Consider the following 26,991-nt stretch of genomic DNA (forward strand, 5'->3'; position numbering starts at 1 on the left):
TTGTGAGCAAGCTACTTACCACACAGCCACTCCTACTCCTATGAAGAAAGTATGTCCTTTCTTTTTCTTATTAATTGTCCACTCATTAGATTGCTGCCATGCAGGGGCATCATCTTGGAGAAATTTTACTCAAATATATCAACACCACTACTATTTTTTGAAAGCACAGTACTTATTCTATCAGTCCCTTTTGCCAAACTGCTAAGTTATGAGAATGTCAATACGCCAACTCCAGTTGTCAAGCAGTTGGTTGGGGCTACAACTACAGACATAAAAATACACAAGCAAAGATATAGATATACATATATACGATGGGCTTCTTTCAGTTTCCATCTACTAAATCCACTCACAAGACTTGAGGCTATGATAGAAGACACTTGCTCAAGGTGCTACACAGTGGGACTGAACCTTGCATCATGTAGATGGTAAGCAAGCTTCTTACCACACAGCCACGCTGTGCTTATATACATCCTTTTATTCACATGTTTCAGCCCTAAGACTGTGGCCATGCTGGTGCATCATACAACAGGCTTCTTTCAGTTTCCATTTACCAAATCCACTCACAAGGCTTTGTTCGACCGAAGGCTATGGTAGAAGACACTTGTTCAAAGTTCTAGGCGGTGCCTATTTCAGCCTTTATCTATATATTTATATCTCTCTTTACTCTTTTACTCTTTTACTTGTTTCAGACATTATGACTGCGGCCATGCTGGAGCACCGCCTTTAATCGAGCAATTCGACCCTAGGACTTATTGTTTTTGTAAGCCCAGTACTTATTCTATCGGTCTCTTTTTGCCGAACCGCTAAGTAACATGGCCATAAACACACTAGCATCGGTTGTCAAGCAATGCTAGGGGGACAATCACAGACACACAAACACACACACGCATATATATATATATATATATATATATATATATATATATATATATATATATATATATATATATATATATATGTAATATTAATTAGAGACAAAACCACTATTTTGTAAATCAAACAAGGAAAGACTTAATCAATACATAAAAAAAATTTAATATAAAGTAAATAAATCGCCACTACAATTGTTTCCTGTCTTCAAATGACATTCATCAGGTGGATTTCATATCTTCCATTCAATTCAAAGTTATGAAGTCACCTGATGAATGTCATTTGAAGGCAGGAAACAATTGTAGTGGCAATTTATTTACTTTATATTAAAATTTTTTTATGTATTGATTAAGTCTTTCCTTGTTTGATTTACAAAATAGTGGTTTTGTCTCTAATTAATATTATATAATATTTTACTATAAAATTGGATTCAATCCTAAATCTGATTTTTCCCTGTAAATTTGGATTTATTCCCTAATATTTTATTCTTTATATATATATATATATATATATATATATATATATATATATACGACGGGCTGCTTTCAGTTTCCGTCTACCAAATCCACTCTCAAGGCTTTGGTCGACCCAAGGCTATATTAGAAGACACTTGCCCAAGGTGCCACGCAGTGGAACTGAACTCTGAACCATGTGGTTCGTAAACAAGCTACTTAGCACACAGCCACTTCTGCGCCTGTAGCTTGGTAATTTTCTACCGGACTTTTATACCAGATCACTATGTCAAGGGGACATAAACAAACCAACAACAGTTATCAAACTGGTGCAGGGACAAACACAAACAGAGACACACACACATAGATTTATACATATGTTTGTATACAAGATGGGCTTCTTCCAGTTTCCACCTACCAAATCCACTTACAGGGTTTTGGTCAGCCCATGGCTATAGTAGAGGACACTTGCCTTAGGTTCCACACAGCAGGACTGAACCCAAGATTACATGTGGTCGAACAGCAAATTTCTTAGCGTTCAGCCATTACTGAGATAAATTGATAGATAGATAAATAGATAGATAGATAGAGAGATAGCGAGATAGACAGACAGACAGACAGACAGACAGATAGATAGATTGATAGATGTGATCTTATCACTAATGGAACAGTACTATGTATAATATACATATATATATACATATATATATATATATTTCGATGGGTGAATGAATCATCCTATGTTTACCGTTAACATGGAAAATTCAATGAACTGTTACCAGGGTAGCAAATTCACGTCAGAAACACGGTTGAAGCGACCTATCCAGAGGTAGAAACTCCGGGTTAATGTGCAGTAATTTGTGTGATATAGCTGAATAAATAAATAAATGGAGTTGAACGAAGATGTTAATAAAATTCCTTTACTTTCGACATATGTTTCGAAGCAACATGGTTTTATTCTTTCCTGATGAGAAGATTGAATCTTTCACCGTTGAATCCTTTGGAATTAAACTATGTTGTCTTCGAAACATATGTCGAAAGTAAAGGAATTTTATTAACATCTTCGTTCAACTCCATTTATTTATTTATTCAGCTATATCACACAAATTACTGCACATTAACCCGGAGTTTCTACCTCTGGATAGGTCGCTTCAACCGTGTTTCTGACGTGAATTTCTTTATTCATATATATATATATATATATATATATAGGTATGTGAAGTTAAGATGCAAGGATCAAGGTATAGGATGAAGTAAGGTTTGAGCAGTTTGTAGAAGATATAAAAAACAACTTTCAGAAACAATAGCGGTTTATTTACATAGAAGGTTGTAAATTTTTCCCGTATTGAAGTTCGATAAGTAAAAACAATTGTGTTACAGCTTATGGATAACAGCAGAGATTGCTGTGTATACAAAGAGAAATCCAAAATTTTGGAATGAGCAGGTAAAATTCAGGCTATATATATATTTAATTTGTTTATTCACATAATTGCTTGCATATCTTCTCACCTTGATTCCTCTTATAGCCAATCTTTACCCCGCGAAATTGGTCCCTCGTAAAGACATCAGAGGCTGAATTCAAATTATTTGAATGTTACTAATTGCTTTCTAATCTGAGAATCTGTGGATCTCATCTGTTGACTACATGTGTGTGTGTGTGTGTGCGGGCGTGTGCGTGCATGCATGCATTCATGCATGCGCGCGTGTGTGTGTGTCTATATAATATGTGTGTGTACGTACATACATGAATATTAATACACATATGTGTAAATATATATGTATATATATATATATATATATATATATATATATATATATATATATATATATATATATATATATATATAATATATATATGGTTTACCTACCATTATAAACAATATCAAATGTTTTTTCTCAAACCTTTCATAATGTGATACAAGTCTTTGGTGTAGCAATTGCATGCGGCTGAAGAGGGCTTTTGAACTATCTGTTATGTCGATTATGCATTGATGTAAGAATAAGTTGTTCTATAAAGCTCGAAACATATGTATCGCAACATCTTTTGTGTCCTGTTTTTCATTTTATTTCATTTGATACATATATCCTCTCACCTATGCTACTAGCTGGCATATACAGGTGCTTACATTTATCAAGTATTCACCCTGAATTTATTGTACATATATATATATATATATATATATATATATATAAATAAATATATATATATTTGTATATATATATATGTGTGTGTATATATATATGTATGTGTGTATGTGTGACAGGTTTCCATGCCGTTTCCTTCTACCAAATTCACTCACAAGATATTGGTCGGCCTGGGGTTCGTAATAGATTTGCCTAAGGTACAGCACATTGGGATTGAACCTGAAAACAACATGGTCACGAGCGTTCTTCTTAACCACATAAGAAACTATATATGCCTGAAACTATATATCTAGAAAAAGGAAATAGACAGGATTGCCAAAGTTGGAATGTCCTCAATTATAAGTCTGCTCAATTCAGGTTCACCTTTGAACAACAACAACAACAACAACACCGAGAGTGATGAATAAAGTATAAAGCTTCTTCCTGAGTTACATACGGTCACAAAACCAGTTCCACAGATCCTGTGGAGTATATATTACCTTCTGGGACCATGCGGTCAAGTGGTTAGGTTATTGCAGTCTTGACTGCTAGATCGCGAGTTCAATTCCTAGACCAGGTGGAACACTGTATTCTTGGGCAAAAGACTTCATTTCACATTGCTTCAGTCCCCCTTTCAATCAGAACCGGGGAGGAACATTGCACTGCTCTCCTAGCCAACAGGGTGGCATCATTCGAAGGCGAAAATGATGTAAAGTGCATTGTAACCAGCGATGTGTAGCAACGTCTCATAGTCTAGTTGGTCATGTGATTACTTGATATATTACCCACTGGATGGAACACCATTCCATTTCAGGATTGCTTATTTTTACAAACTGAATGGACTGGAACAATGTAAAGTGATGTGTTTTCCTCAAGAACGAAACACATTGCCCAGTTCAGGAATCGAAACCACAATCATGCAGTCATCGATCCAACACCCTAACCACAAAGCCACACGTCCCTACTAAGTGTGATGTGGGCAACATTTTCGTTAATCAATTATTCACGAAATTTTCATTATTGTTTTGCCACGGGTTATTAAGCAGGAGAACATACCAGCTGCGACCATCACTCCATCCTTTTGTGGAAATGTAAAAACACATTATCTAAGATGGCTAATTAGATGCCTGAATTAGATTTCACTGTAGTGATTTTTAGTAGGTCATATGACTGGTAGAGACCCAATTTCAATGTTTGATGGTTTCTTTCATCTCACTGAGAACTTTGGGAATATTTTTAGAGTAAGCTTTAATATTTAATCTTGTTCTAAAACTCTGTCTTTCCTAAAATCTTTTTGTTCAAACAGGTTGTTGCATGTGGTAAGAACAGTCTAAATAATCGATTTTTGCCATTCGACATTATAAGAACTGATGCAATTTTTAGTCTAGATGATGACTTCACTCTACCACAGAAAAACATTCTTCTAGCTTTCCGGTAATGGCTTCTTTTTCATGTTTTCTTTTTCATTTTTCTACATGTTTTATTCATTTAAATGTGTGTGTGTGTGTGTGTGCAATATGTATTTATATATATATAAGTGTCTAAGGCTCCCTATAGGAACTGGATAATGTCTATTAATGAAGTGACATAAATAACAGTGGAGTAGGATGTTCAATGCAATAGAAAATATACATTTCTTTATTGTCCACAAGGGGCTAAACATAGAGGGGGCAAACAAGGACAGACAAAGGGATTGAGTCGATCAAATCGACCCCAGTGCGAAACTGGAACTTTATTTATCGACCCCGAAAGGATGACAGGCAAAGGCGACCTCGGCGGAATTTGAACTCAGAACGTAACGGCAGACGAAATACCGCTAAGCATTTCGCCCGGTGCGCTAAAGTGTCTGCCAGCTCACCGCCCCCAGCAATAGAAAATATAGCTGTTACAATAAGCATAAACGTGAGAAAAATCAGGGCTATTAGCTCTGTTGATAATAATAATAAATAATTCAATTTCAATGTTTTCTTGAAACTATAACTTACTTTAGACATTAGGATTTAAATTCCAATCTTCGAAAATGTTCCGTTCTATAATATTCTTAAAGGAATGGAAAAATTATCCAGCAACTCAGGATAATACGAATGAGCCTGGTAGGTGCAAAAGACTAACTGGCATTTCTTGTTAAGAATACGGGTGACAGTCAGATCGCTGATGTTTGTTGTGCACTCTGCTGTCATTATTTGATTGTTGTTATTCTGTGTAGCTGTGTGTAAAGATCAGTTATGTTTTGCAGGGTTGCTTTATTTTTACAGTTAACTTAGAAATGGAGAAGGACATGGTGCTAGGTATAAAAAATAAGCCTTTGGGGCTAGAAATATTGCAGAAAAGCATGAAATTCTTCAAGGAAATTCATGTGTCTTATGCGAAATCTGTGATGGGCCTGAGTGATGCTGATAACTTGGAGTCGCTTCTGCTATATATATATATGCATGCTTTTGGCGCGGAATTTGAGGCATAACTAAAAATGCAATTCGTTAAACCGCTCGTGTTTTTGACGCTCGGGTCGATCTAATTAATTGCATTTAAGACAAACCTCTGCTGAAGATTTATAGATGTGTATGTAAGTAAAACTACATATTACATTAGTAATGAAAACAATTGTTCAGGGTCAATCTATTTATTCGTTGTATTTCACTTTCCTTCCGTTAAATGTATGTTAATTCTAGTTGGAAACATCTTTTCTGTGGCTATACTATCGGAGCTATTTTTAGCACTAGAGTTATCCACATAGTGGTTAACTCTCTAATAATTTATGTATAAATTTGTATTTTCTCCATAGTTTTTTGTGCTAAGCCACTCGGTGTTAAATTAATGGTATTATTAAATTAATATCAATTTTTCACCCTCATTTATAATATATATATATATATATATATATATATATATATATATATACTAGCAGTATTGCCCGGCTCAACGGGGATTTCAGGGTAGAGTTTCAGGGAGTCGCTGATGTATCGTGATGATCAAAAATCCGGCAAGCTAAATTTTGATTAAAGTGATTCAAACTGCAGACTCACCGCACAATGGTCACATTTAATTCAAAGCTTAAAAAATGTAATGAAAACAATTGGTATGTGTTCACAAAGTCCAAACGATTAATAAGAAAAAACCCTCCAGGCTACATCCCGAAAATTCATTTCTTTGCCGAATTTCTACAATGTTTCCGGCGATTCGTTTTTATATCTTGATTTTTTTTATTTTTCATGCAATTTACGCATGCTTGCACGCGTGGTGAACACAGTTCACGTCAAACAGCTGACTGAGTAAAGTTCACTATTCAATGCATGGGATAAGGCCTAAACAAACACATTATCGATTTTTGCACTTGCGAGATGAATTTCGGAACAGTTCAACAGTTCAATTTTCATTCGCCTAAACTTTAAGTGACCCATTTTTTGTGGTTCTACGATTTGTTGGCTAGGAGGAGATGTGCCGGGAAGTTAAACACACAGACACATACACAGATACACACACAGACACACAAGTTGAGTTTTATATATATATATATATATATATATATATATATATATATATGTATATATATATATATATACATGTTAGGGCAGCGGACTCACGGTCGGAGCATCGCGGTTTCGATTCCCAGACCGGGCGTTGTGTGTGTTTATTGTGTGTGTTTGTTGGCTTGCTCGCTTAGCCAGCGGGGTGGCGTCACTTGAAGGCTAAATCAATGCTACCCAAGAACAAAAGTTGTATTACACAGTGTTATTCAAGATAATTATAATGATGGTTTCAAATTTTGGCACAAGGCCAGTAATTTGGGGGGTGGTTGGTGGAGGGAGCACAAGGCCAGTAATTTGGGGGGAGGGGTTGGTGGAGGGAGCACAAATCAAGTACATCAACCCTAGTGCTCAACTAGTACTCATTTTGTCGACCTTGGAAGGATAAAAGGCAAAGTGAACCTCGTTAGAATTTGAACTCAGAACGTAAAGAGCTGGAAGAAATGCTCCTAAGCATTTTCCCCAGCATGCCGACAATTGTGCCAGCTTGCCACCCATATAAAAATAATGATGGACTCTCCCGTCGAAGACAACCTATGAGTGTTTTGCTCAAGAACACAAAACACCACCCGGTTTAGGATTTGAAACCACAATTTCACGATCATGAGTGCAAGGCTCTAATCACTAGGCTATGCATCCTCATGGCAACAACAACAACAATAATAATAATAATAATAATAATAATAATAATAATAATAATAATAATAATAATAATAATGATAATAATAATAGCAATAGCAATAACAATAATAATGATAATAATAATAATAATAATAATAATAATAATAATAATAATAATAATAATAATAAGCCCTGATACAGTACCAGGCAGTGGCTCTCATGGCTTCTGATCTAAACTGATTGGAAGTGTAATCATGTACATTGTTTTGTCTTGGTATAAAAGATGGGCTACAGCAAATATTGTGCTCAATACCACAGATTTGCTTGTCAGTTGTTTGACCTTAACCAGTTGAGCATGTCCCTTAGTGGCTGATGATATGTGCATCTCTGATCATGAGCAGAGGTAGTGGGGGAGCATCATAGCCATGTGTTGAGAGGGATTCTTTGGGGTTTGGATAATTCACCTTTTGAAACATGGGTGGTTCGTTCGACATCCTTAAACAACCCTTATTCAGGGACCTTTTGAGTGGGATGAGCTACTCGACCAGAAGAAAATTCTAACTGGGCCCCACCTGCAAGGTCATGCACTGTGTAGCCGACCATGTGAAATTATGGTCAACCTATACTATCCTTATCCGCTGGCCTACAAAATACTCTAAGTGCGATCAAGATGAATCGATGCAATCTGTCCAAGTTCACATTGGTACATTCGTGTTATTTAGTTGGTATCTGTCAGACAGAAGAAAGCATCTGAGCAGGATTTTGATGCTTTTGCACCCCACTCTACTATCAGATACTCCCATGCAATCGAAACGTCCATCTCAGACTACGGTCCAATAGAATAAGTACTAGGCTTACAAAGAATAAATCCTGGGGTTGATTTCTTCAACTAAATGTGGTGCTCCATCATGGGCACAGTCAGATAACTGAAGCAAGTACAATAATAAAGGATTAAAAGAATAAAAGAATATATGTTCATATAAGACATGGCTGTATATTAAGAAGTTTGCTTTCCAACCCCGTAGTCCCAGGTTCAGTTCCATTACATGATACTTTGGGCAAATGTCTTCTACAATAGCTTCAGGCCAACCAAAGCTTTGTGGGTAGATTTGGTGGACGGAAACTGAAAGAAGACCCACCCAGGGGACGTTATTTTTCTAGGCACAGGAGTAGCTGTGTGGTAAGTAACTTGGTTACCTACCACATAGTTCTGGGTTCAGTCCTATTCGTGACACCTTGGGTATGTGTCTTCTACTATAGCCTTGGGCCAACCAAAGCCTTGTAAGTGGATTTGGTAGACAGGAACTGAAAGAAGTCCATCGTATATGTATATATATGTGTGTGCGTGTGCGTGTGCGTGTGTGTGTGTGTGTGTGTGTGTGTGTGTGGGTGTTTGTCCCTCCAACATTGCTTGATAACTGATGTTGGTGTGTTTACGTCTCCGTAACTTAGTGGTTCGGCAAAAGTGACCAATGGAATAAGTGCTAGGATTATGCAAATATATGGGAATCTACCACCTGTGTCATCTCTTGTGAAAGGTAAGAGAGTCCAGTTTGCTGGACATTGTTGTAGAGCTGAAAAAGAGGTAATTTCTACTCTTCTCCTCTGGAAGCCATCTACACGCAATACCAGAGGGCACACACTCTCCTACCCTGATGTAATCTCCAGGGATACAGGCATCCAGCAACAGGACCTCCGTAATGCCATGATGGACCGTGAAGTCTGGCGTAGCATGGTAAATTCCATTGTCTTGACCACGGTCGAACAATGATGAATGATGCTAGGATTACAAAGAATAAGTAAGTCCTGGAGCTGATTTACTCGACTGAAGGCGGTGCTCCAGCATAGCCGCAGTTAAATGACTGAAACAAATAAAAGAATAAAAGAATATATATATAACAACAACAACAATAATAATGATGATGATGATAATGATGATGATGAGGGTGGTGGTGGTGGTGGTGGTGGTGGTGGTGGTGGTGGTGATGGTGATGATGATGATGATGATGATGATGGACTACAGTAGCAGTGATTGTAGAATCTCTAGGAATGATAAAAAAAAAAGTACTGAAACCTATTTGAAAGTGATTCCAGGCTCACCATCCCTACAGGAAGTGCAAAAAATCGCATTAACTGGAACGGCTCATGTACTGAGAAGAGCCATATCGCTGTGAAAATAACATCCATCCATGAATTCATTTATTTGTTAATTTTTAAATACATATTTTATCTGTGAATTTGCGCGTGTAATCTGGGTATGCATACAATGCCCTTCTCTGCCCTAGGTGTATGGAAAACACTCGGCGAGAAACGGAAGAAAATTTGAAGAAAGGAAAAAATAATAATAATAATAATAATAATAATAATAATAATAATAATAATAATAATAATGATAATAATAATAATAATAATAATAATAATAATAATAATAATAATAATATAAACGTATCTGTCAAGACCTACCAAAAACTGAGCAAATATAAAGATCTTGAAATAGAAATCAGCAAAATGTGGAAGCTGAAGACTAAAACAATACCTGTTGTCATAGGTGCCCTGGGAATGATAGCAAAAGGGGCTGATAGCTACCTAACTCAGATACCAGGAAACCCAAAAATGGCAGAAGTTCAAAAGATAGTGCTCATGGGAAATGCTCATATCCTACGCAAAATACTCTCTATGTAATCTCAAGGTTTAAAACAAACATAATTTTCGGTTTAAAAAAAAACAAAAAAATACAACTTTTTTTTTTAGACATTCATTAGTACAACACCCCCACCCCCCCAAATATATGGCACACTAGGCATAACAACAACATGAACTTCCAACCCTGTTGTCTCTTGAGGTCTCTGGGTGAGACTTGGAGCCAACTTGTACAAATATAAAGCAAAAGTCAAACATAGAATAATAATAATAATAATAATAATAATAATAATAATAATAATAATAATAATAATAATAGGGAATATAATTCCAAAACTTACAGGGAAAAATTCAATTTAACAATTTAAAATCAAATTTCACAATATGTAATATATGTATATAATTTAGAGAAAAACCAATATTAAACAATTCAATAAAGAAAGATGTTATTCACACCATATAGAAAACATATACTATAAAAAAAATTATTTTAAATCAATAAAGTATAATAAATAGTAAACAGTAGTAAAAACATTACGCACGTTTCATGGCTATATTTTCAAATAGATAATTCAATTCACAACTGCAACTCGGTCATGGAGACCAGCTGCGGGAAAGCGCTTCAAGCAAACGGTGACCACATCTGTTCACCATCGTCTATGTAGAGCCAGAGATGTCGCAGTCTCAGGGCACCTTTCAGCAGGTGTTGGTAGCAAACGGATCGCCGGACTATCCAAACGCTTCCTTTCCAGAAGAAACAGAAGAAGATGCGTTCCAGTTTGGTGATGATAGGGTCGGGACAAGGCACGACGGTCAGGTGGTAGTAGTTGACGGGCGCGATGTACGCGTTCGCCACCTCCACCCGACCTTTTAGGGACAGCTTCCTCTCTGCTCATTGCCTGGAGAGAGTGGCCAACCAACTGGTTATCTCGTCCCAGTTCTTCTTCGTTTGCAGGTCCGAACCGAACCAGACTCCGAGCAACTTGACCGGCCCGTTCGTCAGCCAATTTCCAGAATGAGTTGTGGTTGTTGAAAATATTAGCTCCATTACAGAGAATAAGCTCACCCAGTTTTATCCACTAGCAGTAGATATACTCAGCGTGTTGCCATTTATGATTTGCGTTAAGGGAACGATGGTCATAGATCAATACAAATCCAGAGAAAGAATCAGTAGATAAGTACAATAAAGTTTTTAAAAATTCATATAAAAGTTGACTAAAAATTATCTAAAAAAAGATTATTACAGTAAGCAAATCAACTAAAAATTTAAAGAGGAAAGTATTTAAAATGAAAATTATATCCAACTATGAATCATTCCAAAACGTAATTCAACATCCAACATCTATGGCCATTTCGGGAGTTCATTGTTGTTGCATCCATGCATGCTATACGTGTCTTAGGCAATGACCCCCCCATCAGGATGAACAGAGTTTCAAAGAGTTACACATTTTAAAGTTCTATCTATCTATCCGCTCAGTCGAAGTCGACTCTCGGTTACTCCATGGATCAGTTTCCTCCAGTCAGTTCTATCCTGGGCCGCTTCTTTCAGATTGGCTATGTCCATTCCGGTATCACTCTTGATGGTGTCAAGCCAGCGGGTTCTTGGTCGGCCTCTTCCTCTCTTGCCACTGACCATTCCAAGCATGATGTCCTTCTCCAGGGATTTCCTCCGCATAATATGACCAAAATATACCAATCTATGCTTGGTGATCCTAGCTTCTAGTGACATTTTCGGCCTGATCTGCTTAAGAACTTCTCCATTGGTGAGAGCCTCGCTGTCCATGGAATCCGTAAAGTTACTGTAAGGGAATCTCATGCCATTCTCAAAACTTTTGGACCTAAAACATTAAATAAATTCACTGAGCTAATACTCTCCTGTAATCATAAATTTTCTTCGACTTTTGTATAAATATATAGGGAAACGATTAAAGGAGTTAAATAGTATTACATTACTAGATTTTGAAACCGGATATTTAAATTCACACGAATGGAAGCCACCTAGTTTGTTTGCCATATAATTAAATTTTTTAAAAACTGGGGTTTTTTTTTTAGTATTTTTGGACTAATCCGGTTAAAAGTTGTATTATAAATAGCAGTTCAAGCCCATACAGTAACTTTAAAATGTGTAACCCATTGAAACTCTGTTCATCCTGATGAGGGGGCCATTGCCTAAGACGCATATAGCATGCATGGAGGCAATGACAATGAACTCCCGAAATGGCCATAGATGTTGGATGTTGAATTACGTTTTGGAATGATTCGTGAAGATGTCGACTAGCTACCCGATTAGATTCATGTCATGCTCCTGCAATTATCATGGATTATAACTATACTAACGTTTACATTTTATTGGGTTGTCCGGAAAGTTTGTGCCGATTTTTAAAGGAGAGAAAAAGGTCAATAAATACTTGCCATTACATTTTTAATCAACCAAATATGAACCATTTTGTTGCACAATGCATCTCCATCTTTCCTTTAACTTGAAAATACCATCTTCCCAGAATTGAGGTGGTTTCATGGCAAACAATTCATCAAGGTATCTTTTTACGTCATCCAAGGAATTGAAATTTTGACCATTAAGACTATTCTGCATGGACCTGAATAAGTGGAAATCTGAAGGAGCAATATCTGGTGAATGTGGAGGGTGGGGTAACACATCCCAGCTGAGCTGCAGCAATTTTTGTCTGGTTCCCAAATCATCAAGTGCCGAAAATGAACTTTCTTATCTTCCATTTTAAAGGGTTACAGAATTAACACAGGTTATAGGAACATAAACTTTCTTCCACGAAAAGATAGCTTAAACTGTGCTCTAAATGGAGGTGTAGTCAAATCCTATTTTATGGACTCAACCATGTTCTAAAATAAGTCGAAATGTAAGCTACTATAAATCGGCACAAACTTTCTAGACGACCCAATAAATATATTACAGAGATGTATTTGTATAACAAGTGTTTTGATCTGAGATCGTGTGTTCACTGACGCAAATGGCTTTTGTCTGTTTCTTAAATGGCTTACAAACACCTTCCACGCTCAAATAAATATAATGTTCATAGTTGCATACAAATTTAAATAATTTTTAGTCAACTTTTATGTGAGTTTTGTGGGCAGGCCCTGTGTACTTTATATTTTTTATATATGATTTTTACCTGGTGTTTGTTTTATTATTCTTTATTTGAAAGCCATGGTATCATTTAGTATTAGAAATACTTCTGTTATTAGAAATACTACTATTTCTAATACTTCCGGTATGTGGTCTAGCAACTTGTTGCAAAGACCCTCATTGTTATAATTATATATATATATATATACATACATATGTATGTATGTATGTATGTATGTATGTATGTATGTATGTATGTATGTATGTGTGTGTGTGTGTGTGTTTGTGTGTGTGTGTGTGTGTGTGGTGTGTGTGTGTGTGTGTGTGTAAAAAGAGGGAAGGGCAAACATTAATAATCTCCACCACTGTGCTGTCTTTCCCTTTGATGTTGTGGTCTTAATATTGTGTTTTAGATTAAGGAGGTTAGCTGGCAGAATCATTAGCTTGCCGGACAAAATGCCTCTCGTTCCTTACAAGATTGATAGGGGTCAGTGTAATCAACTCAAACCCTAAAAGCCTCCTCCAAATTTTCAGATTTTGTGTATCAATAGAAAAAATAAATATTGTCTTTTCGAGTAAAACAATGAGCTGACAGATTCATTAGCACGTTGGACAAAATACTTAGCATTCTGAGTTCATAAAGTCAACTTCGCCTCTCATCTCTTACAGGATTAATAACATAAATACCAGTTGGGTACTGGGGTCAGTATAATCCATAAACTCACTCCACCAAATTTTCAAGCTTTGTGTGTCAATAATATATTGTTTTTTTTTCTTTGGATTGTCATTATAGGATTTGGAGAGAGAATCGTGATCGACTTGTTGGCTTTCCAGGGCGATACCATTCTTGGAGTCAATCTGAAAAGAAATTCTTGTACAAGGGGGACTATCAAGTGGATGGAATATCTCTTGTGTTAACTGGTGCCTGTTTCTTTCACAAGGTGAGGAAAATTGTTGTATTTAGGAATGGTCATTTTGCCACTTTAGCCAATAAAAACACACGCACTATATATTTGGTATTTCTTTGCTTCAGCGTTATTTATTTTTTGCATTAATCTTAATCTTATTTCGGCCAGATTTCTTTCGTCACACTCCTGTGACCGCATCAATGGTCCTTTGCTTTCTTCTTTCTTATTTGTGTGTCTCTCCTTACTAACCGTCAGCCATTTTGTATTTCTATTGTATGTGTCTTCATTTGCGCATGCGTATATCTCTATGTGCGTCTATGTTTAGTTAGTGTGAGGGGGAGGGGGATGCCTCTAATATTTGTATCTCCTATTTATATACGTTCGTGTAATTTGTTTTTGTTTATTCTTATTTTATTCATGAGTTTACACCCACTTATTACTATTATTATTAATATTATTATTATTATCATTATCATTATAATGTATGTATGTATGTATGTATGTATAACAATAATAATAGTAATAATAATAATAAAATAATAATAATAATAATAATGATGAATATGATAAAAAGGAGAAGAAAAAAAAGAAAAAAAGGGGAACAATGTTTTATAAAATATATTTTTATCTCCTTTTTTTGTATGAAATATATCCCTCCCTTAAAAGCAATTAAATGTGTTGCTTTACTTAGAATTAAATTAGATAATCCCCTTAAAAATAGTTTCTTAACCCTTTAGCATCTCTCTCTATATAAACGGCAGTTTGTCTGTCTGTGTGTCTGTCAGGTTGTACCCTCACCCTGACCACGGCTTTCAACCGATTCTAATGAAACTTGACACACACATAGCCCTATGTCATAATTCAAAACTAATGCAGCGAAAATTTTGAAAAGTTCCCCAGTTCTGAAAAAAATCGATAAATTCGACATGGGGTCGAGAATATCAGCTTTTTATATGCAACACATTTTCTGTTGTAGTTTTCGCAACTTGCAATCGATTTTCACCAAACTCATGGTGAAGCTTAATGTTACCCTAAGAAACTTAATTCTGGCTTTAGTTTTCCATGCAATACCTTACCATCAGAAAAAAATCGATAAAATCATGCCATTTTGGGAAATCGCGTTCAAATTCAAGATGACATATTTTCGACAATATCTTTCACAAATTGGCAGGAATTTTGTTTTTAAAATTCACAGCGAGCATCATGTCTGCTCCAAGGAGCTATATGGCCCTTTTTATTCCAATAGGATACTTTATTACTGGAAAAAATCGGTTAATTAAATCATATGTGGCACACATAGCAAATCGATTTGTGAATTAAACACAAACCACAGACTGTCTAGAGGACGCAACTCGACCTTTTTAACTCTCGGAACACGTGGGGTAAGTATCCCAAAATGTATAAAAATGTACAAAAACGGCAAAAAAGCGGGCAGCAATGTGAGTGACAACAACGAAAAAGTCAAAAGTGACCAAACTGAACAAACGAATGGAAAAGGTTTTTTGGTGCACACGACAAAAGCGGTTTATAATAAACCAAGAGTTTGCAAGTAGCGTCCGAGGACCCTTAGGGTACGTCAAACATTTAAGGTAAAACGTTTGGGGTGGTAGTTATAAAGAAAGTTTAAACAAAAAAATGTATTCGAATAACTTGCTGCTATTAGCAGAAGTGGCGGTGTTGGGGGTAAAGTCTCGAATGTAATTTCTTCCTGGTAGGAATTGGTTGGGTTGAATTATCGATAGCTGTTTGATAGTTATTTGGGAGTGAAGAGAAGACATTGCAACCTACACATGCGCCTTCGTTCCCTAGAGGGAAAGGACTAGATTGGGATTAGTCGTTGCCTACTAGGGGCTCTATAATACCCGGGCAACACTGGGCTATGCTATTAGTTCACTATATATTTCGTATTAGTTTGCTTCAAGTTATATATTTTTTGCATTAATCTTAATCTTATTTCAGCCAGATTTCTTTCGTCACACTCCTGTGACCGCATCAATGGTCCTTTGCTTTCTTCTTTCGTATTTGTGTGTCCCTCCTTACTAACCGTCAGCCATTTTGTATTTCTATTGTATGTGTCTTCATTTGCGCATGCGTATATCTCTATGTGCGTCTATGTTTAGTTAGTGTGAGGGGGAGGGGGATGCTTCTAATATTTGTATCTCCTGTTTATATACGTTCGTGTAATTTGTTTATTCTTATTTTGTTCATGTGTTTACACCCACTTATTACTATTATTATTATTATTATTATTATCATTATTATTATCATTATTATGTATGTATGTATGTATAACAATAATAATAGTAATAATAATAATAATAATAATAATAATAATAATAATAATGATGATAAAAAGGAGAAGAAAAAAAAGAAAAAAGGGGAACAATGTTTTATAAAATATATTTTTATCTCCTTTTTCTGTATGAAATATATCCCTCCCTTAAAAGCAATTAAATTTTTTGCTTTACTTAGAATTAAATTAGATAATCCCCTTAAAAATAGTTTCTTAACCCTTTAGCATTCAGATTCTTCTGTCAAATGAAGTGCTTATTTATTTACATTGCTTGGAATTAATCATGCATTATCTTGTTTATGTTTAGAATGGCATTGTAGGATAGGTCTAAGAGGCAGGATCTAGCCAGTTTGACCTTAAAACAGGTAGAATATTTAGGCCAGATATGGTCAGTTTAAATGCTAAAGGGTCAAACTCAGACATACCATTTCCAATGGTATTTTTTTCTACTTTTGTATTGCATCCGGGAACTCATTTTTGTGTGTATCTCTTATCCCTTGTCTTTTACTTATGTCAGTCTTTGGACTGTGGCCATGCTGGGGCATTGCCATGAAGGATTTAGTTGAAAGAATGGACCCCAGCACTTATTTTCAAGTTTGGTACTTATTCCATTGGTCTCTTTTGCCAAACTGCTATGTTATGCAGATGTAAACAAACCAACAATGGTTATCAAGCAGTGATGAGGGACAAACACAAAACAAACACAAAGACGCACACACATGCTTACATATGTATATGATGGTCTACTTCACAGTTTCAGCCAACCAAATTCACTCACAACGCATTGGTCCAGACAAGGGCTATAGTACAAGAGGGACGGAACCTGAAACCATATGGTAGCAAAGCAAGCTTTTTAACTAATGATGATGATGGCAATCCCTCAACGTCGAGGATGATGGTCTTTGCGCACATTTATTGGTGAGTTCGTAGGTGACCGATGAGACCAATTCTTGCTTGAAAAGATCGTTCGCAGTGCGGACATCTAGTGCCAGAAGGGAGAGTCACACGTGGTTGTTGTTGGCGCTCCTTCCGTCGTCATCTTTTCTCCTCCAGCTCTGCAGACCTTTTCGACTCAAAAGTCGCCGTTCCCTCATGGATGGTGGTTTTCCAGAGTGGTCTGTTTTTTGCCGTAGCAAAGCAAGCTTTTTAACTAAACAGCCATGCCTTTATGAGATTGGAAACCTTTGAACATAGATTTGATTTTAAGAAATGTGGAGGGGAGTCCACAGTGGCCAAAACAGGGAATAAGGAAGCTGTAAAATGGGAGTCATTTCAGCTTTGTCATAAAGCTACAAGTAAGCAGTGATGTATATAAATAGATGTGTTGTGGTGCAGCATCTAGGTTTCATTCATCTTTGTCTCAGGCCTCTTCCTTTGCACTACATTTACCAAACATCTCAAGACATTCATATTAAAGCCTTTGTTTCATCTTCTCACCACGTGAAAGTAACTCATGTTAAGATTAAAAGGCATTCTTCCAATGAAAATCATAAAAGACAGTTGACATGTCCTTCACATTTAGCCCTTTAGTATTTAAACTAGCCATCCAAAATTTAAACTAGCCAATCCAAAATCAAAATCAAATTCGAAATCGATCAACATCAATGGAAATTGCAGCTGTGATACCAGTGCTGGTGGTACATAAGACAATCATCCGAACGTGGCCGTTGCCAGCGCCGCCCCAACTGGTCTCGTGCCAGTGGCACGTAAAATGCACCATCTGATTGTGGCCGTTGCCAGCCTCGGCTGGCCCCCGTGCCGGTGGCACGTAAAAAGCACCGTCCGATCGTGGCCGTTTGCCAGCCTCGTCTGGTACATAAAAAGCACCCACTACACTCACAGAGTGGTTGGCGTTAGGAAGGGCATCCAGCCGTAGAAACATTGCCAGATCAGACTGGGCCTGGTGCAGCCTTCTGGCTTCCCAGACCCCGGTTGAACCGTCCAACCCATGCTAGCATGGAAAGCGGACGCTAAACGATGATAATGGTGATGATGATGATTACTGGCCCAAATATTCTACTTGTTTTATGTTAAAAATTGACCATATCCAACTTCTCACATCTACCCTACAATGTATTTCTAAAAATATACAAACACACCATTAAAATCTTGAAGCTACAAGGTGATGTGTAATTAGTTACAAAACGATGTAAATAAATAATCAATATATTTGATTAGAGTAATTTGAATGCTAAAGGGTTAAGTAAGTCTGTCTTTTTACATTTTTTTGTTGTCATAGCAATGATGATCTAACTCACCATGGTTAATTGAGTCATTGTGCCTTGCTCCGGTCAATGTACTTAAGAAGCTAACAACAATATGGTCTGGTCTACCATGCCATTGATAAGTACTTCTATAATTACTCTCATTAACAGAATTAGGCTATCATCCAGAATATTTCAGAGAAGCAACTTATCTATTTGTAATGCTTTTCTTCCAATCCTTTCTGAGACGATAAAAAAAGTACCAGTTGAACACTGGGGTCGATGTAATCAATTTAACTACTCCTGAGTAAAAGTATACAACACAACTGCACCCTTCAGCCAAGCCAGTGTGGCAGAGTAGACTCATCAAACCTGTATGATTTCAAGCTCAAATTCATAACCTCCACCTCAGGACATGGTTGGTGGAGAGAACGTGCAGAGGCCTTCATCCTGCAGCGGACTGAACATAGACAATTAAATCCAATCCAAATGGTCAGTTTAAATGCTAAAGGGTTAACCAACCCAAGACTATAGATCATTTTTGTTCAAGACCCCACATTATAAGATTGAACTCAGGAACCACTTAGATCCGAAATTTAATTATTTTATTTCATTTTTTATATATTTTTACTACAAATATTAATTGACTTTGTTTTATCAATTAGCATTACAGTTACCTTTATACATACATGATGCATCGAGCCATCTACAACTATGCTGAGAAGAATTTTAACTGTGAAGATATTGGTATGAACTTTCTTGTTGCTCATGTGATAAGGAAACCTCCACTCAAAGTAAGTAAACATTTTGATGTACCAGATATTACTTCAGCTAGGAATGGTTGAAGTGTCTTGTACTATAACACCAAGTTAACCAAAGCTTTGTGAGTGGACTTCAGAGACAGAAAATGGAAGAAGCCCATCGTGTCATATAAAAAGCAGTGGTGCTGGTGTCACATAAAAAGCACTGGTGCTGGGCCCTGTAAAAATCACTGGTGTTGGTCCACATAAAAAGCATTGGTGATGGGGTTACATAAAAAGCACCAGTGATAGCATCGTGCAAAAAGTACCTGGTATTGTGGTTTGGCTGGTACAGTATTTCTTGACCCACTTTGTTGGGAGTGGCGCCTGCAAGTCTGGAATAAAAAGCTACAGCCCTTTGTTTACTGGAAGAGTAATGGCTTTTGGAGGGACCTTTGGCCTTGTGCCGGTCGATTAGGGGTCAGAGAGATGTGAGGGCCGAGGAAGATAGAGTAAGGAAGAATCTAGTGACAGTGAAGAAGAGGAAGAAGAAAGTAGTGAGGAAGACAGATTAAGGGATCTGAGAGCTGTTGTGAGAGAATGACAGTGACAGCGTCGATAAAGATAGGGACATAGGACCAGGCGGGATAGAGAGAGTATAAGTGCAGAGACAGATTGAGGGTAGTGATAGAGCAACAGTCGGTATTCGGTCGTCAAAGCGAGCAGTCGGTTTTTGGGAGTCGAGGCGAGCGGTTGGAATTTAAGCAGTCGGCGGTTTTGGAGCATTGGGACAGAGAGAGATATATACAGAGGAATAGGCGGCTGTTAGAGAGGGACTACAATATGGGACACTGGCTATTCTAGTAGGAACTAAAGGTACGTGAATTGTGTATTGATATGTGAAGAAAAAGAAGGAAAAAGAATTGATGTATTGAACAGTGAAAAGAAATGAGACAGTAAAGAAGAATTTAATGAACATTGTGAATTGTGTAAAGACATTGTGTACAGTGTTGTGATTTGAACATTGTATAATGAACATTGAACTGTTCGGCCTGTAATGTCTTTTGAACTGTATATGACTTGTTGATGTGTTTTGAAATAGAACTGTGTCTTCGGACGTGTACCTTTGAAATGCTGATGTATTGACCTTGATGTGTTGTGACCGGACGGTTATATTGTTACTTGCATGTTTAAATGCTTTGATCTGTGGTATACCCGTATGATGTATTGAGTTGTCACGTGCATGTCCTCTTTTAAATGTATCTGAAATGTATTTGATGTTGTAACAATTGATTGTCATAAACTAGTGTTAAATGTAAGCCAGTTGTGCCTTGCCTCTTTGTGTCTCTCTCGATTGCCTCTGTGCTGCTGTTGCTGTTGTTGTGTCTATCTCTCCTCTCCTCTCCGAGTTTCCGTAGTTTATTCGCTGCATCGAACGGGCCTGTGTGTGAGGGATTCCGTAACAGTTCGAATCGGAGGTCCCCCCTCGTAACACTGGTACTTTCTGTAAATTGGTTGGCATTGGAAAGGGCACCCAGCTGTAGAAACCAAACCAAAAACGGACTATGGAACCAGGTGCTCCTCTTGGTTTTGTCAAATCCTGTCAAGCCATCCAAGCAACGATGCCAGCATGGAAAACAGACATTAAATGATGACGATGATTAAAAATGGTGATGTTTTTAGCTGCTACAAGGATAAAGGTGATGACTTAGATAGAAATAATTACAGAGGTATTAAACTGCTAGACCAAGTCATGAAAATTACTGAGAAGGTTATAGCTCAACTGATTAGGAATAGAATTAAACTCGATGAGATGCAGTTTGGTCTTGTACCTGGGAAGAGTGCCACAGATGCCATCTTCCTAGTGCAACAGCTGCAGGAAAAGTACTTGGCCAAAAGTAAGCCATTGTTCTCAGCCTTTGTTGATCTGGAGAAAGCTTTCGACAGAATTCCTCACTCTGTTATATGGTGGTCTCCAAGGAAGTTAGGAATAGAGAAGTGACTTGTTAGAGCTGTGCAAGCCATGTACAGTGGTGCTGTCAGTAAGGTGAGAGTCAGCCATGAATACAGTGATGAATTTAGTGTACAAGTACAAGGCTCAGTTCTAAGCCCACTCTTATTGATTATAGTCCTCGAGGCCATAACAGAGGAATTCAAAACTGGATGCCAGTGGGAACTACTATATGCTGATGACCTTGTTTTTATCTCAGAATTGGAGAAGAAATTCCAGGTATGGAAACAAAACCTGGAATCAAAATGCCTTATTGTTGACCTAGCAAATACTAAACATTTTGTTAGTAAGAAAGAAGATAAAACTCTCTATCCATCAGGTAAATGGCCCTGCTCAACATGTAGGAAAGAAGTTATAAGAAATTTCATTCACTGCACTTAGTGTCAACTATGGACACATAAGAGGTGCAGTGGAATCACAGGTAGATTAACAGATAAAGTCATCTTTCTTTGTGGCAGATGTTCCAGAACAATAAACACTAAGAGTACACAGGACTTAAATTCTCTCAAATGCCCAGGAAGCTCTCTCATTTTCTCTCTCTTTTACTTGTTTCAGTCATTTGACTGCGGCCATGCTGGAGCACTGCCTTTAGTTGAGCAAATCGACCCCAGGACTTATACTTTGTAAGCCCAGTACTTATTTTATCGGTCTCTTCTGCCGAACCGCTAAGTGACGGGGACGTAAACACACCAGCATCGGTTGTCAAGCAATGCTAGGGGGGACAAACACAGACACACAAACATATACACACATACATATATACATACATATATACGACAGGTTTCTTTTAGTTTCCGTCTACCAAATCCACTCACAAGGCATTGGTCAGCCCGGGGCTAGAGCAGAAGACACTTGCCCAAGATGCCACGCAGTGGGACTGAACCCGGAACCATGTGGTTGGTAAGCAAGCTACTTACCACACAGCCACTCCTCTTGAGGTAGTAGATAGCTTCTGTTACTGAGGTGACAAAATTAGCAATGGTGGCAGATGCTCTGAAAGTATCATTTCTAGAATAAGAATAGGGTGGAGGACGTTCAGAGAGCTACTGCCTCTGTTGGCAACAAAAGGACTCTCTCTCTCTCTCTTTCTCTCTCTCAGAGTGAAAGGTAGACTGTATGATGGTTGTGTGCAAACAGCTATACTCCATGGTAGTGATACATGAGCTCTGAATGAAGAAGTCATATATAGACTGGAGAGAAATCAAAGTAGTATGCAAGTAAAAGAGTATATATATATATATATGTATATATAGGCGCAGGAGTCGCTGTTTGGTGAGTAGCTTGCTTACTAACCACATGGTTCCGGGTTCAGTCCCACTGCTTGGCACCTTGGGCAAGTTTCTTCCACTATAGCCTCGGGCCGACCAAAGCCTTGTGAGTGGATTTGGTAGATGGAAACTGAAAGAAGCCTGTCGTATACATGTATATATATATATATATATATATGTGCGTGTATGTGTGTGTCTGTGTTTGTCCCCCTAGCATTGCTTGACAACCGATGCTGGTGTGTTTATGCCCCCGTCACTTAGCAGTTCGGCAAAAGAGACCGATAGAATAAGTACTGGGCTTACAAAGAATAAGTCCCGGGGTCGATTTGCCCAACTAAATGTGGTGCTCCAGCATGGCTGCAGTCAAATGACTGAAACAAGTAAAAGAGTAAAGAGAGTAAAGAGTATATGTATATATATATATATATTTTCATATATATTGCACCAAAAGAAGGTCATGGTTGTTATTTGGCGGTCTGCGACCGGTTTCATCCATCACAGCCTTTTAGATCCAGGTGAAACCATTACGGTGTAGAAGTACTGTCAGCAAATGGATGAAATGCATAAGAAACTCCGACAACAACAGCCGGCATTGGTCAATAGAAAAAGGCCAATTCTTCTCCATGACAACGCTCGGTCACACGTCACACAACTGACCCTGCAGCTGTTGAACGAATTGGGCTACGAAACTCTGCCACATCCGTCATACTCACCAGACTCTCACCTACTGACTACCACATTTTCAAGCATCACATCAATGCTCCAAAAACCAAGACAATGCCAAACACACCTTCAACGACTTCATTGATACCAGAATGCAGGATTTTTATGCTACTGGCATAAATAAACTTGTTTTGCGTTGGCAAAAGTCTGTTGATTCTGATGGTGTTTATTTCGATTGCTAAAGTTTTGTTTGAGCCAAGATATGTGCATCTGAATTTAAAGATTAAAAACTGCAAAAATTTTCTTGACAACCTAATACATAACTATATAGTTATATCTTGTCTCAGTCTCTACTGTTTGTGTCATGTACCATTGTCTAAGAAAATAACATTCTTGTTTTTTATACATTTCAGGTGACAAAGAAACGAGGTTTTCCTTGCAAATATTGTGGGAGGAAAAGCATTTCCACAAGCGAAGGCCATAAGTTCAAAAGAAAATATTGTTTGAATTTTTTCACAAAAGTCTATGGTTACACACCATTGATATTTACACAGTTTACAATAGACAATTAACCATAAAAGCATAGTTATAACTCAAAGTTCTTAAATGATATATGAGCTATGGTGTGTAGCTAAGAAGAAAGGTGCCACTCTAAAAGAATTAATTATGTTAATTACCTTGCATATGTAAGCGAAAGCAGTGTATTGTAATCACTCGTCTTCCTTTGTCTGTGTGTTTGCCAAATTACTGGAAATCGGCTGAATGGATTTTCACCACATTTAGCAGAAATACTCATTGGGTGAGTGGTTCAAAATGATGAACATTTGGTTTGATTCAAAATTTTTTTTAATTTTTAAAAATTAAACTTACAGATTTCCCAATAAGTGGTTGCATTATTTTATTCACTTTCTTTTTCATATGAATCGACCCTCGTCTGCATGTGTAAAGGTCATGGTGTACCTATGCACATAGATACATGTGCATACATGCATAAATATATACATAGAAATGAGGCTGTGCATGTGTGTGTGTGTGTGTGTGTGTGCATGTATGTGCATGTGTACACTGATGGATTTGAGAATTTCGTTCATTTAAAAGTTGATTTCTTAATTTCACCAGAGTGTAAATATTTATAATATTTATATTAAAAATTGAAATTAATATTAATATTAAAAAAAAATTCAGTTCAATTAAAAAGCATAGGTAAGCAATGCATTGTAAGCCACAATATAATTTGCAAAAAGATTTATCTGCAGGCAACGTATGCATCACCCCTCCGATGCCTGTTTCTTTTTCATTATGTATTTATTCCTATATATTGATGTTGACACATCCAGTAAGAGAGACAGAAGTGGATGAAGTCAGAGTCCAAAGGGTCAAGCACAATAAACAAAATCATTGGGAGAAGCAGAAAACGAGAAGTTTGCCTATGTTCAGCGCCGTGAGGGCCAACAAACTGAAGACAGTGTGTGGGAGAAAATTGTGAAGTCATATGAGAGAAATGTGTCCGCATGGATGATAGCGCACTTGCGCTTAATGATTCTACAAAGAATGAGGCTTGGAGATGCCATTATGAAAGACTGCTGTACGTGGAGAATGAATGGGAGGAGAAGAGTCTGCCAAATGTTGACCGAGTTGAGGGATCAGATACCCAAATCAACAGTATTGGCGCAGGAGTGGCTGTGTGGTAAGTAGCTTGCTTACTAACCACATGGTTCCGGTTTCAGTCCCACTGCGTGGCACCTTGGGCAAGTGTCTTCTACTATAGCCTCGGGCCGACCAAAGCCTTGTGAGTGGATTGGTAGACGGAAACTGAAAGAAGCCCATCGTATATGCGTGTGTGTGTCTGTGTTTGTCCCCCTAGCATTGCTTGACAACCGATGCTGGTGTGTTTATGTCCCCGTCACTTAGCGCTTCGGCAAAAGAGACTGATAGAATAAGTACTGGGCTTACAAAAGAATAAGTTCCGGGGTCGAGTTGCGGGGTCCTTCATCGAAAACCGGTGTTTACCATGCGTTGACGAGAGGCAATTACCTTGAAACTATAGTCCGTATGTAGCACTTAGGTTTTCGAGGGAGGATGACCTCCCTTTGCAAATAACACAAGGGCACTGAGATTGTGTCTAAAGTCCATCTGGTGACGTTGATCGCCTGGGGCTAAAAGCATCAGTAACACCCCACCCCCAGTGGCTAGCCACATTCAGATGGCTAGTACACCTTACGTTATATATATATATATAATATATATATATATATATATATATATATATATATATATATATATATGTAAAAATAAGTCAAAATAGAAAATGCTAAAATAATTTTATAGTGAACATTTCAGTACCGGTTTCGGTCATTTTGAGACCTTTTCAACTGTAACGATTAAATAATTAAATTTAGAAAAATTAGAAGAAAAGTTTTTTTAAAGGAATATTTCTATAGTAGTGTTCAGATATAAGTAGCATTCTGCTTTTCTCTGACTCCCTTGTTTGCACTTGTGTGTTGTAGGTCGTTGTGAATTCTTGGTAGGGTAGAAGAAGAAGAAGAAGAAGAAGAAGAAGAAGAAGAAGGCTGATGTGGAGAGGGGGTGGGAAAATCTGGGAGTGGCCTGATAAAGAAATAGGTATAATAATAAAGAAATAGGTCGTATTTTGAATGGCCAGTGGCGGCTGGCAGTCGCAGTTCAATTCAGGAGAATATTTCTATTGACAGGCATGTTTATGGAATTTGCGTAGGTGTTATACTGAAAAAGCATTAGTGACAAAGTTAAGAGGTAGAAGGTGGAGAAGTAGTAGTAGTAGAAGAAGAAGAAAGAAGAAGAAGAAGAAGAAGAAGAAGAAGAAGAAGATGACGATGTTGATGATGATGATGATGATGAAGAAGAAGAAGAAGAAGAAGAAGAAGAAGAAGAAGAAGAAGAAGAAGAAGAAGAAGAAGAAGAAGATGGAGAAGATGATGATGATGGTGGTGATGATGATGACGACGATGATGATGATAATGATGATGATGAAGAAGAAGAGGAAGAAGAAGAGAAAAACAGAGAAGGGAGAATATGAATGGGTGAAAGTTAGTAATGGATTCTTTGGAATGTAATATTTGTGTATGTATATTTCTCTTATTCTAAAGTTGAGGTATATTAATTGTTTGTCGTAGACCCGTTAAGAAGTGGCCTGTATTTTGTAATAAAGAGAGTTTCTTTACTTATTCGTTGTCTCGAGGTTGTATCGTCCCTAAATTGGTAGAGGGGGAAAATCCTGAAGCTTGGTGTTTTTTTGTTGGCGCAAGTATCTATGTGTTGGCTAAAAGCTATTTTTCTGTTTTGGGGAATTTTTATCTGGGATCTGTGCAGGGCCATTCGTTTACGCAAACTATTTTTCGTTTGGCCTATGTACTGCTCTTGACACCCGGAGCAGGTTAGTGAGTATATTAGGTTCTCCGAAGCACATGTGAAGTTGCTTTTCACTGTAAACCGTTGTCCCTGTTTGAAGGAGAACTCTGATCCCTCAATTAGATAGTCGCATATCCCGCAATTGGGTCTTCCACATTTTTTTACTGTCGGCTTGTGTTGAAGAGT

General features: G+C 37.4%; 1 protein-coding gene across 1 annotated transcript in view; it reads left to right on the top strand.

Moving 5' to 3' along the window:
• The window catches only part of LOC115223444 (exostosin-like 3), a gene marked incomplete at its 5' end in the record, with an annotated part of 25,004 nt that extends 549 nt beyond the window's left edge, over positions 1–24,455 (top strand). The window contains 4 exons of the mRNA XM_029794000.2: positions 4,753–4,880; positions 14,125–14,272; positions 19,402–19,530; positions 23,832–24,455. Coding sequence (XP_029649860.1) covers positions 4,753–4,880; positions 14,125–14,272; positions 19,402–19,530; positions 23,832–23,990 — 564 coding nt within the window. The remainder of the gene's footprint in view (positions 1–4,752; positions 4,881–14,124; positions 14,273–19,401; positions 19,531–23,831) is intronic.
• Between the last annotated feature and the right edge of the window lie 2,536 nt (positions 24,456–26,991).

Source organism: Octopus sinensis, linkage group LG23 (assembly GCF_006345805.1).
Source record: "Octopus sinensis linkage group LG23, ASM634580v1, whole genome shotgun sequence".
In the NCBI taxonomy this organism is placed as follows: Eukaryota; Metazoa; Mollusca; class Cephalopoda; order Octopoda; family Octopodidae; genus Octopus; species Octopus sinensis.